Source organism: Lepus europaeus, chromosome 19 (genome assembly GCF_033115175.1).
Source record: "Lepus europaeus isolate LE1 chromosome 19, mLepTim1.pri, whole genome shotgun sequence".
Classification (NCBI taxonomy): domain Eukaryota; kingdom Metazoa; phylum Chordata; class Mammalia; order Lagomorpha; family Leporidae; genus Lepus; species Lepus europaeus.
In genome coordinates this window covers 34,474,655-34,486,663 of record NC_084845.1, presented here as the reverse complement: position 1 = coordinate 34,486,663, position 12,009 = coordinate 34,474,655, and the positions used below count along the sequence as shown (strand labels likewise).

General features: G+C 44.2%; 1 protein-coding gene across 3 annotated transcripts in view; it reads left to right on the top strand.

Moving 5' to 3' along the window:
- The window catches only part of MYLK3 (myosin light chain kinase 3), a 56,418-nt gene extending 49,726 nt beyond the window's left edge, over positions 1–6,692 (top strand). For all 3 annotated transcript variants that reach the window (XM_062176836.1, XM_062176835.1, XM_062176834.1), the window contains exons 10-13: positions 6–134; positions 1,789–1,941; positions 4,302–4,434; positions 5,358–6,692. In XM_062176836.1, coding sequence (XP_062032820.1) covers positions 6–134; positions 1,789–1,941; positions 4,302–4,434; positions 5,358–5,417 — 475 coding nt within the window. In that variant the 3' untranslated portion in view covers positions 5,418–6,692. The remainder of the gene's footprint in view (positions 1–5; positions 135–1,788; positions 1,942–4,301; positions 4,435–5,357) is intronic.
- The last annotated feature ends 5,317 nt before the right edge of the window (positions 6,693–12,009 follow it).

Here is a 12,009-nt window from a genome sequence, read left to right as displayed (position 1 = left end):
CCCAGGTACAAGCCACGGGAAAAGCTGAAGGTGAACTTTGGTACTCCGGAATTCCTGGCCCCAGAAGTTGTCAACTACGAGTTTGTCTCCTTCCCCACGGACATGTGGAGCGTGGGCGTCATCACCTACATGCTGTGAGTGTGTAGGGTTCTGGCTTAGGAGTGAATCAAGGCAGCCAGCTGTTTTACTTCCTTCCCAGGAAACACCAATAGGCGTGTAGGGTGGTGAGATGGGGAAAGAAAGGCAGCCAGTTATGGGTGTGTTATGAAGCCAGGGGCCATATTTACAAGTTGATCCTAATTCCAAATTATCAGTGATAGGTCAATGTAGAAGACATGTTGAGATATGGAGGTGTTAGTTCTCAGAACAGAAGGCCTCATTTCTTGGAGATCAGCAGCTCTGTCAAGTCTTAGGCTGAGCCTCTGAGTCGTTTGATCCTCAGATATAAAGTAATAACTGAAAATATCCAAAGGTGTTAATGACCCAGGAATAAGACCCAACGGTAGGCAACCTGCTTTATTTCTGCCGGAGAACTCCAGAATCCGTCATGGGACAGCCCCTCCGAGTTATTCCAGCTCTGGAGGAGGGAAGTCAGGTATTGATGACCAGTTCCTGTTAGTTATTGCTTGTAGGCTGACCCTGGGGGTGTGGAGGGGGTGGGGGGAATGGAATTAATTTCCTGTTATTTCTGGGTTGGTAACCAACTGAGGTTAAAGGCCTTTGGCACAGGGTGGGGGTGGGTGGGGCTGGAGTGCCCTGAAGGGGTTTAGAGAGGGGCCGGGTGGGCAGGATGGGGCTTGCTGTGTCCTCTGACCTTGCCATTTCTCAGCCTGTGCGCCCTGTTTCCTTCTCTCCCCGAGTGTGGCAGGTTCCTCGGCTGTTTGCTCAGAGGCCTGGCAAAGTCAGGTTTTGCCTCTGGTCTTATCATTCTTGTGTAACTGCCGCTCCCTGGCCTCACACTGTGTATGTGTGCAGCACCAGCTGGGAAGGTTTAGGGCCCTGGGTACAGCCGTGGAGGTTGTCCTGCCTCTCTGCCCTCACTGTAGTAGGAGGCAAATCAAGCCAATTTTCCTTTGGCCAGAGGCCTGGGTATTATCTAAATGAGCCTAGCTGTCTCCAACACATGCAAAACTATTTTTAAATTAAATCAAGATGTACTTGATAGCTGGGTATTGAGTTGGGCCCTCATCTCAATTGTGAGCTCGAATGGAGGCTTATTCTGAACACCCTTCCTGCCTTCAATTTTTCAATCCTTCCACTGCTTCCCCTTAATGAACACATTGCTCTTTTTTTTTTTTCTTTTTTTGACAGGCAGTTAGACAGTGAGAGAGACAGACAGAGAGAAAGGTCTTCCTTCTGTTGGTTCACCCCCTAAATGGCCGCTATGGCCAGCGTGCTGCGCGGATCCGAAGCCAGGAGCCAGGTGCTTCCTCCTGGTTTCCTGTGCAGGTGCAGGGCCCAAGCCCTTGGGCCATCCTCTGCTGCTTTCCCAGGCCACAGCAGAGAGCTGGACTGGAAGAGGAGCAACCGGGACAGAATCCGACACCCCAACCAGGACTAGAACCCGGGGTGCCGGTGCCACAGGTGGAGGATTAGCCTAGTGAGCTGCAGCGCTGACCCGAACACATTGTTCTATACTCTGTGCAGAAGTGAGGGGGTTGCTTTTCTTCTGAACTCTCTTGGTTCTGGTTAGGCCTGCTTGGACCTTGTAAGTTTCTTCTCCCTTGTCTTGATGCCTGTTGGCAAACGTAGCTCCAAAATACTGACGGTCTTTTCTCTCTCCTGTAGACTCAGTGGCTTATCCCCGTTTCTAGGGGAAACAGATGCAGAGACCATGAATTTCATTGTGAACTGCAGCTGGGATTTTGACGCGGAGACCTTTGAAGGGCTGTCGGAAGAGGCCAAGGACTTTGTTTCCCGGCTGCTGGTCAAAGAGAAGAGGTCTCTACAACTTGTCACTCATGCTCCATTCTGATGGCGACCCCTGGGCTGGGTGCTGGGCAGAACTGCTGAGGCCAATGGTCCTTTGTTCCTATGGACAGAAGTAGTGTGCTACTTCTTTAGAACACTAAAGTGAGCAGACAAAGGGACAAAGGGAATTAATTTCCAAATAAATTGCTAGGATTGTAAAATGTAGGTAGAACTTCTAAAGGAGTGTATTTACAAATGAATCCTGTTTCCAAGTTATCACTTACAAGAGGCTCATGTTGAAGAAAAATTGAGACAAGGTGATGTCATTCCCTATAGTGAAATAAAGGGATTTTTCAAATGGGGAGACAGAACACGGGAGCGTCCATTCTAAGAGCGCGCCACTGGATAGCTAGGCGCTCCCACTTTTATTTAGAGGGCACCAGCAAGTCTACAAGCCAGCAGGTACATAGGCAAGGTTATACATCAACTTAAGGATTTGGGAAAAGGAATTCGGTCTGGTGGACTAACATAGGGATTAGAGCTGTGTTGTAAATCTTCAGACAGGCCCATTTAGATGCTCGTGCGCCACATTCCTTTGTCGGGGGGGGGGGGGGGGGGGATAGGTAGGGTGTGTGTGTGTGTGTGTGCCATGCCCTGGCCTGTTTTGGCCTGAGCAGAAACTGTGGCCATGCCTCTAATTTCAGGGGGGTGTGACCCCCTGAAAAGCACTTATGCAGCATCTCTACAGTGAAGGTCTGATGGTGATGAAGGCTGCGTATTTCAGACACTAGAGTAAGAATGGAAAATAACCAAAGTCGTGACTAAACCAGGAGTAAGGCTGAAGAATCTGGGCTCTAACACCGGTCATAGGTCCCTGACATTCACAGTTTTGTTTCTGATTTGTGAAAGGTTGTGTGAGAGGAAACACGTTTCTAATCTGGGCGAATCATTTGACATCGTAGTCTAGAAGGAGAAATGAGCTTCTTTCAAGTCTCATCTTCTTTTTAATTTTTTTTTTTGTTGAAGATTTATTTTATTTATTTGAAAGGCAGAGTTACAGGGCAGGGTGGGGGAGGGGACAGAGAGAGAGAGAGAGAGGTCTTTCATCCGCTGGTTCAGTCCACAAATGGCTGCAAGGCCAGAGCTAGGCTAAGCCAAAGCCAGGAGCCTGGAATTCTTTCTGGGTCTCCCACATGGGTGACAGGAGCCCAAGCACTTGGGCCATCATCCATTGCTTTCCCAGGTACATCAGCAGGGAGCAGCTGAGATTTGAACTAGTGCTCATATGGGATCATGACAACACAGGAAGTGGCTTCACACTTAAGTATGTTTTACTTATTTATTTATTTTTTGACAGGCAGAGTTAGACAGTGAGAGAGATAGAGAGAGAAAGAGACAGAGAGAAAGGTCCTCCTTCCATTAGTTCACCCCCTAAATGGCCGCTACAGCCGGCGCGCTGTGCTGATCCGAAACCAGGAACCAGGTGCTTCCTCCTGGTCTCCCATGCGGGTGCAGGGCCCAAGCACTTGGCCATCCTCCACTCCCTTCCCAGGACACAGAAGAGAGCTGGACTGGAAGAGGAGCAACCGGGACAGAATCCGGCGCCCCAATCAGGATTAGAACCTGGAGTACCGGCGCCGCAGGCAGAGGATTAGCCTAATGAGCCACGGTTCTGGCCTTGCTTATTTATTTTTAATTATTTGAAAGGCAGAGAGACAGAGACAGAGAGAGCTTCCATTCACTAGGTCACTTCCCCAGATGTCTACAACAGCCAGGGCAGGGCCAAGCTGAAACCAGGAGCCCAGAACTCAGTTTCCCACGTAGGTGGCAGGGACCCAAGTACTGAGCCATCACCAATGTCTCTGGTTCACTCTCAAAATGGCCTCAACAGCTGGGAGTGGGCCAGGCTGAAGCCAGGAGCCAGGAGCTTCTTCTGGGTCTCCCACATCTTCCGCTGCTTTCCTAGGCACATTATCAGGGAGCTGGCTTGGAAGTGGAGCAGCTGGGACTAGAACCAACACCCATATGGGATGCCGGCACTGCAGGTGGAGGCTTAACCTTCTATGCCACAGTGCAGGCCCCAAGTCTTCTGTTCTTAAGAGCAGATTCAGGCTGGCCTTCCTATGGCCTGCGTCCATCTCCCAGCCCTGTCTGGGAAGTGGGAGACATTCCCTCTGTGGACGTCAGGGAACACTTCACTGACAACTTTCTGGCACTTTTAAGGAAGGGGAACTTTTGATACAAGGAGTTCCCTTTCTGGTGCACAGCACGAATCTGCCTCAGTCATTAATCTCCATGGACTCAGGCTCCCTACCCAATTGAACAGATTTTTGGACACCTGGAAAAGGGCAAACCCCACTAAATGCCTCAACTGCTGTTTGATTTCGCAGCTGCAGGATGAGTGCCACACAGTGCCTGAAACACGAGTGGCTCAATCATTTGCCTGCCAAAGCTTCCAAATCCAAAGTTCGCCTCAAATCCCAACTACTGCTGCAGAAGTACACGGCCCAGAGAAAATGGAAGGTATTTTGCTTTTCTTTTTGTACAGGCAATGCTTGTCTTAATATGCCTTTGAAAGAAAGAACTGTAGCTAAGTTTTTACTTATACTTTGGTTATCAATAGGAAGATTATTTTGGGGGGGGGGGGGATCTCTCTCGTGCCAAAAACCATTTAGCTTGATTTAAAAATGCCACAGACCAAAAATCACTGGCTTAGAGTGATGTTTGGTTTGTAGTCTCTTGTATTTGTCACTTGAAGTGGTGGAGTGGAGTTGAGCATACGTTCTCCATGGCAGTGCTGCTCAAGTTCCTGTTGTCGCCTGGGGCTGGATCACCCCACGTTTCAGAAATGGGGGCTGGAAAGCCTTGCTAAGGTCTCCAAGTTCATGGTTTTGTTTACAACAGAACTCTTTGGACATAAAGCCTATCTTAAAAGCTGTTGTCGTCTAGGGAAGTGGCTTTCCAGCATTTTTGTGGTGCTCAGACTCTCGCTGAAAACTAAAATGGAATTGTCTACCTAGGGAGGCAGTACACAGGATCCACATACATGTTCACAATATCTCTGTATACACATTTCCTCTAACAGTCTGTGACACACTCTGGTATTTTCCGTTTAATGACATTTAGTCTTACTGAGTAAAGTCCTGTCCACAACCCACAACTTTGGCTGCGAATCAGTCTGAGAAACACTGTTGTAGGATGCTGTGTTTTTCACGTAAAAGGGGCGTGATAGCATCTTATCACTTCCTGTTTACCTCCCACTGCCCCAGAAATGCTACTGTTGTACTGTAATTAGTCTGGAAATTTGTTTGCCCCTTTGGGTGATTAGTTTTAAATGAAATCAAGTGGCAGACTTGCTTAAAACCTTTCATTGTTTCTTCCTAAAGCAACTGGTCTAACAATACACTTTTTCTTTCTTTCTTTCTTTTTTTCTCTTTTACCTCAAGAAACATTTCTACGTGGTGACTGCTGCCAACAGGCTAAGGAAATTTCCAACGTGTCCCTAATCTTCAACTCAGCTGCTCCAACAGGCCTAGAGATTATTGAGGGCAGTGGTGAAGTGAAGAGATGACTTGGCATAATCGGGCCTAAATATTGATTCCACTTGTTTTGTAAAACAGGTTATGACTGTGGCCTTCATTGCAGATAGAAAGTGGCTGTAGGGAATGCACGCTGAGGGCTTTGGTTCTGCCTTGTAAGAGCCCGAAGTTTGAAATGCTGTGTTTATTTACTTTCCAAGTACACCTATTTTTGGTGATAAGTAGGCATGCTTTAGATAGGTAGGAAAGTGGAGTTTAAATTATAAACTTACTGTGATTAAAGAACTTAGCAGGCTTTTCTGCAGGGGCACGCTATTCAGTATTATCTCTTCCAGTACAAGGAAGTCCTAGAATTTCGATTTGCTTAGGTGTGAACTGACATTTGCTTGTATTACCCTGCCATAGTGTCAACCATTGTGGATTTAGAACAGTGATCCTTGAACTTGTTTAACTTGGGCTCCCTTTTGAGAATCAGCATCAATGTGCATCCTCTAATATTGTTTCACATTTCAAAATATATCCACTCTAAATGTGAACAATTAGAATTAAAGGAAAATTTTAAACTCTATATGCACCTCCTGCCTCCAACCCAATTCTTCACCATGATGACCACCCCCCTCCTCTCCCCTCCACCCCCGCCTTCTTGGTCACAAGCTTCTGGTCTTGCATGTTGTTGGGTGTGGGCCCAAATAAAAGTCATGTCCACACTCTTATCCAGCAATTCCAGTTCCATTTCTGGATATGTATCCCTCAGTACTTGCACAAGTATAGAGATTTATGCAAAATGATGTTTCCTATAGCACTATTGCTAATGGCCCAACAGAAATAATCAACATGTGCCTGTCAGCTTGGGCTTAGTTAAATGAATTTTGCTATATCCATGTAGTAGAATACCTTGCAGTGGTTAAAGATAGATCCAGATGTACTGAAGGGCATTTTTTCATTATCAAAATGATAGAACATATATGTGGTATCATCCCATCTGTGCAGAAACATATGCTTCCATGTACATTAAAAATTCTAGGATATGCAGAAGAACAGTGGGGTATAAAAAGTGGGTGACTGGGAGAGAGAGAAAACCACTTTTCACTTCATAACTTTCTGAACCATTTGAATATTTTGTTTCTTTTTTAAATGAGCATGTACTGCTTTTATAATTAAAAATTAGCAACTCAATGTCAAGTGTGGACTTTGTTTTGACCCTGATTTGAGCAAACAATAAAAAGATATTTTAGAAACTTAGCTTTCTGTTGTTAATAACAGGATACACAGACTGGATAAATTATAAAGAAGTCCATTTTGGCTCCTGCTCCTAGTCCAGGGTTGAGGGGCTGCACCTGGTGATGGCTGTCTCATCAGCAGAGTCCTGAGACTGCACAGGAGCAAGGGGCAAGCGGCAAGCGACAGTGGGTGTCATGTGAGACCCCCTGGTGTCTTCCTACAAAGCTAGCAGTGTCAATCATGGTGCTGTACCTTGAGAACCTTATCTAATCCTCATCCCTCCCACAGGCCACACCTCTAAACCCCAGAGTTAGGTTTCCATTTGCTCTGTTTTTTTAAGATATATTTTTTGAAAGGCAGAGAGAGAGAGAGGGAGAGGGAGAGGACCTTGTATCTGCTGCTTCACTCCCCAAATGGCCGCAATAGCCAGGGCTGGGACAGGTTGAAGCCAGGAGCCAGGAATTCCATCTGGGTCTCCCATGTGGGTGCAGGGGCCCAAGCACTTGGGCCATCTGCTGCTGCTTCACAGGTGCATTAGCAGAGAGCTGGATCAAGAGTGGAGCAGCCGGGACTCTAACCTGTGCTTGTATGGGATGCCAGTGTCACAGGCGGCAGCCTAACCTACTGTGCTACAATGCCAGTCCCTCCATTCTTTCTCTCTCTCTCTCTCTTTTTTTTTTGACAGGCAGAGTTAGTGAGAGAGAGAGAGAGAGAGAGAGAAAGGTCTTCCTTCTGTTGGTTCACCCCCCAAATGGCCGCCACGGCCGCCGCACTGTGCCAATCCGAAGCCAGGAGCCAGGTGCTTCCTCCTGGTCTTCCATGTGGGTGCAGGGCCCAAGCACCTGGGCCATCCTCCACTGCCCTCCCGCGCCACAGCAGAGAGCTGGACTGGAAGACGAGCGACTGGGACAGAATCCGGCGCCTCGACCGGGACTAGAACCCAGGGTGCCTGTGCCGCAGGCAGAGGATTAGCCTAGTGAGCCGCGGTGCTGGCTGCAGCTCAGTTCTTGGTGCAAGGTTTCATCTCATTGACTTCAGGCTTCTAAAACACATGGGAATACTTGAAATTTCTTGGTGCTTCTTCACTGGGTCAAATCGAAAAGAACTGAAGTATACTGGAAGTCATTCAAATACATTTCAAACATTACATATAGATTCCATATAAATTATTGGTATCAAAGCAGGAAGAGAAAGATTTCACAGAACTCGTATCATAGGTTATCAAATATCCAGGTCTATCTAAGCATAGAACAGCTTTCTCTAATATATAAAATTACCAGCAAGCATAGAAATTTCTTGATTCACTCTGATCTCAATCAAAGACCAATGTCTTTTTCATTCTTTCTTAAGTTGAGAATACTGTTCATTAAGAGGTGTTTTTTTTGTTGTTGTTGTTGTTGTTTTTTGTTTTTTTAAGGTTTGTTTATTTATTTGAAAGCGTTACAGAAAGGGAGAAAGCGTGCTTCCATTCCCTGGTTCACTCCCCAAATGGCAGCAACAGACAGGGCTGGGCCAGGCTGAAGCCAGGAGCCAGGAACTAGGAGCTTCTGGGTCTCCTACATGGGTTCAGGGGCCCAAGAACTTGCGTAATTTCCCACTGCTTTCCCAGGTGCATTAGCAGGGAGCTGGATTGGAAGCGGAGCACCTGGGACTCAAACTGACACCTATGTGGGATGCTGGTGCTATTTTACCCAGTATACCTCAGCACCACCCCAGTATCTCTGTTTTGCCACCTTTCAATGTCCTTACTCCTCTCTTCCTCCTCCTGGCATCTGGACTTGTGTCTGTCAGGCTGTTGACATGGATCTTCTGGTACTGGGGAAGGGCCTTTGGTAGCAGGGCTGAGTTAAGTCTTACGGCCCTTTGTTAACAGTTCTGGGCAAAGGGAATGAGAGGCTGCTGAATCCTGAGAATTTCCTTCAGTGGACATCCCAAAAGACCGTGGTGTCAAGGTTGTGGTAAAACTTTTGTGGCAGGTCCATAACATACTGGTTATAGCGCTTAGGTGTCTGGATCTCAGGGAAAGGTGTGCTGAACTCGTTATCCAAGATAGCTTGAAAAGAATGAACTAACCCAGACAGACCCTGAAAAACCAGCTTCCAACATAGAGAATTGAAATGAGTGCTTCATTCACTTAATAACAATGGCAATTAAAGTCCAACATATTTAGAAGGGGATGGATTTTAATTATCAATTTCACATCTGATGATAGATTGAATTACTATTAATTTTATTTGGTGTGATATGGTAATTTGGTTAAATGATTTCAGGAAAAATGGTTAGTTAAGCATGTGAGGAAAAATCTTACTAATTGTTGGGTCTGGTTGATTGGTATGGCTTCAAATATGAGGGTACTTGGAAAAGTTCATAGAAAATGGGATTGAAATTTGAGTTTATTTTGTTGTAATACATTTTCTTTCCTTTTGGAAGACCTTCTTTATTGAAAATAAATACAGGATTTTTTTTTTTTTAGTGTAATACATTTTGAAGTTTTCAAAAAGCTCAGGGAAATGCATATTGAGAAAATTTATGTATGTAGTTCAAAATTTTTTGCACCAAAAATAAACTTTTCATTCCATTTCCCCATAGCTTTCCTTAGAAAACTATATTTGAAAACTTTCATAAAACAATTTTTAAAATCAGTTGAATAATCCATGAGGAGCTGTTAAAAAACTATTTCCAAAGTGTTTTTACAGAGACAGACTCACAAAGTAGTAAGTTTCCATAACTGGCAGTGTGAGTGTGCTAAAGTTGTAGAAAGAATTTGTGTCCTAGGAAGGCATTTGGACACAATGACTTTAAGGCAATTCCTCCACAAATTTAAGAAATAAGCAAAGATCTACTACATTTCAAATAATTAACATAATTAACATTAGTTGTTTTAAAGTCATAAGGAAAAAGTCACAAACAGTATTTGTGCTTTTCTCAGCCCATATAGTAGACTCAGAAACTTCAGATTTCTTGGAATTCCATCAAAATAGTATAAAAATGGATATGCTTAATAAACTAAAAATGAAACAAAGAACTAATTATAAGAGTTAAAAATATAAAATTCCTAGAAAATGTAGGGGGGGAGCTTCATGACATTGGTTTGGTGATGATTTATTGGAAATTATAGCAAAAGCAGACAATAACAGTAAAAACAGATGAAGTGGACATCAAAATTAAAAACTCCTGTGCATCACAGCACATATCAAGAGGAAAAAAACAACTTAAGTAAGGCAGAAAAATTTGCTAATCACAGATCTGATAAGGATTAATCTCTAGAATATTTAGAAAACTACAACTTGACAACAAAACCCAAACAACCCAATTAAAAAATGGGCTAAATTGACATTTCCTAAAGGAAATATGCAAATACCTGAAAAGATGGTCAACATAACTAAAAATTAGAGAAATGTTCTAACCACAACACCACCTCATACCTAATATGGCTGTTAAAAAAATAAAAACCCAGAAAATAAATGTTGGCAAGGATGTGGAGAAATTGGAACACTTGTAATCTGTTGTTGGGAATGTAACATAGTACAGCCACTACGGCTGGTATGGCATCTGTTTAAAAACAGAATTATTCTATGATCCATCATTTCAATTCTGGGTTTTTCCCCCCACTCCTAAATTGAAAGCAGTGTCTCAGAGAAATATTGCATATCCAAGTTCATAGCAACAGTACTCAAAACAGCTAAAAGGAGTAATCAATCCATGTGTGCAGTTGATGGATGGATGGATGGATGGATAAACAAATTTGGGACTATATATAAAACTGAATATTATTCAGTCATGAAAAGGAAGTTAATTCTGATGCATCATGAATGAACTTTTTTTTTTTTAGTTTATTTGAAAGGCAGTTAGAAAGAGAGACAGAAGGAGATCTTCCATTCACTGACTAACTCCCTAAATGGCTGCAAGCCAGGAGCTAGGAGCTTCATCTGGGTCTCTCACAAAGGTGCAGGGGCCCAAGGACTTGGGACATCTTCTGCTGCTTTCCCAGGCCCACTAGCTGGAAGCTGGATTGGAAGTGGAACAGCTAGGACTTGAAACATATAGGATGCCAGCATCACAGGCAGTGGCTTAACCCTTTTAAGCCCCAACGCCAGCTCCAACATGGATGAACTTTTAAAGACATTAAGTAAGCCAGTCTCAAAGAAATACTGTATGATTCCATTACATGGAATATCTAGCCAAAATCAGAGACAGAAAGAATGGTAGTTGCCAGTGTTTAGGAAGAGAGAGGAATGGGGAATTGTTCAATGAGTAATATTCTGGAGGTAGGCTGCAAAACAATATCATTATTTGCTAAGCTGCAGCACACACAAGAAATTTTAAGTGGGTGGTGTTTGGCACAGTGGTGGTCTGTGTCAGAGTGCCTGGGTTCAAGTCTGGGTTCCATTTACAACTTAGCTTTCAGTTAATGTGCACTAGCAGGTTGATGGTTTAGGTGCTTGGGCCTCTGCCACCTATGTGGAAAAGATCGATTGAGGAGCTCCTGGCTTCAACTGGTCTCAGCCCTTGCTGTTACAGGCATTTGGGGAGTAAACCAGAAGATGGAAACTCTGTCTTCCTTTAAAAAAATTAAAACAAATAAAAAAGAAAGTGAAAAAAATTAAGGTGTTAAGTCTTGTATGTATTTTATTAAATCAGAAAAAGTGGAGGGACAGATATTTGGCCCAAGTGGTTAAGATGCCACCTGGGACACCCACATCCCATAATAGTACCTGGGTTTAAGTCCTGGCTCTGCTCCCGGTTCTGATTCCAGCTTTCTGCTAATGAGCACTCTGGAAGGCAGCAGGTCATGGCTAAAGTAGTTGGGTCCCTGCTTCCTATATAAGCGACCTACGTTAATTTCTTAGTCCTATTTTTAGCTGAGCCCAGCTCCAGCACTTTAGGGAATTTAGGGAGTGAATCAGCAAATGGAAGACCTGTTTCTCACTCATTCTCTGCCTTTCAAATACATAATAAATAAAAATACTTTAAGACAGTGAGCGTGCTTAATTTTACATTGTGAAGAGTATATTGATTTGACTCAAAACTAATAAATATCTTGGCACCAAATATAAACAAATGACCTTTTTTTTTTTTTTTTTAAAGATTTATTTATTTATTTGAAAGTCAGAGTTACACAGAAAGAGGAGGAGAGGCAGAGAGAGAGATCTTCCATCTACTGGTTCACTCCCTAGTTGGCCGCAATGGCCAGAGCTGGGCCAAGCTGAAGCCAGGAGCCAGAAGCAGGGGCCCAAGCACTTGGGCCATCTTCTACTGCTTTCCTAGGCTATAGCAGAGAGCTGGATGGGAAATGGAGCAGCTGGGACTTGAACCAGAGCCCATTTGGGATGCCACT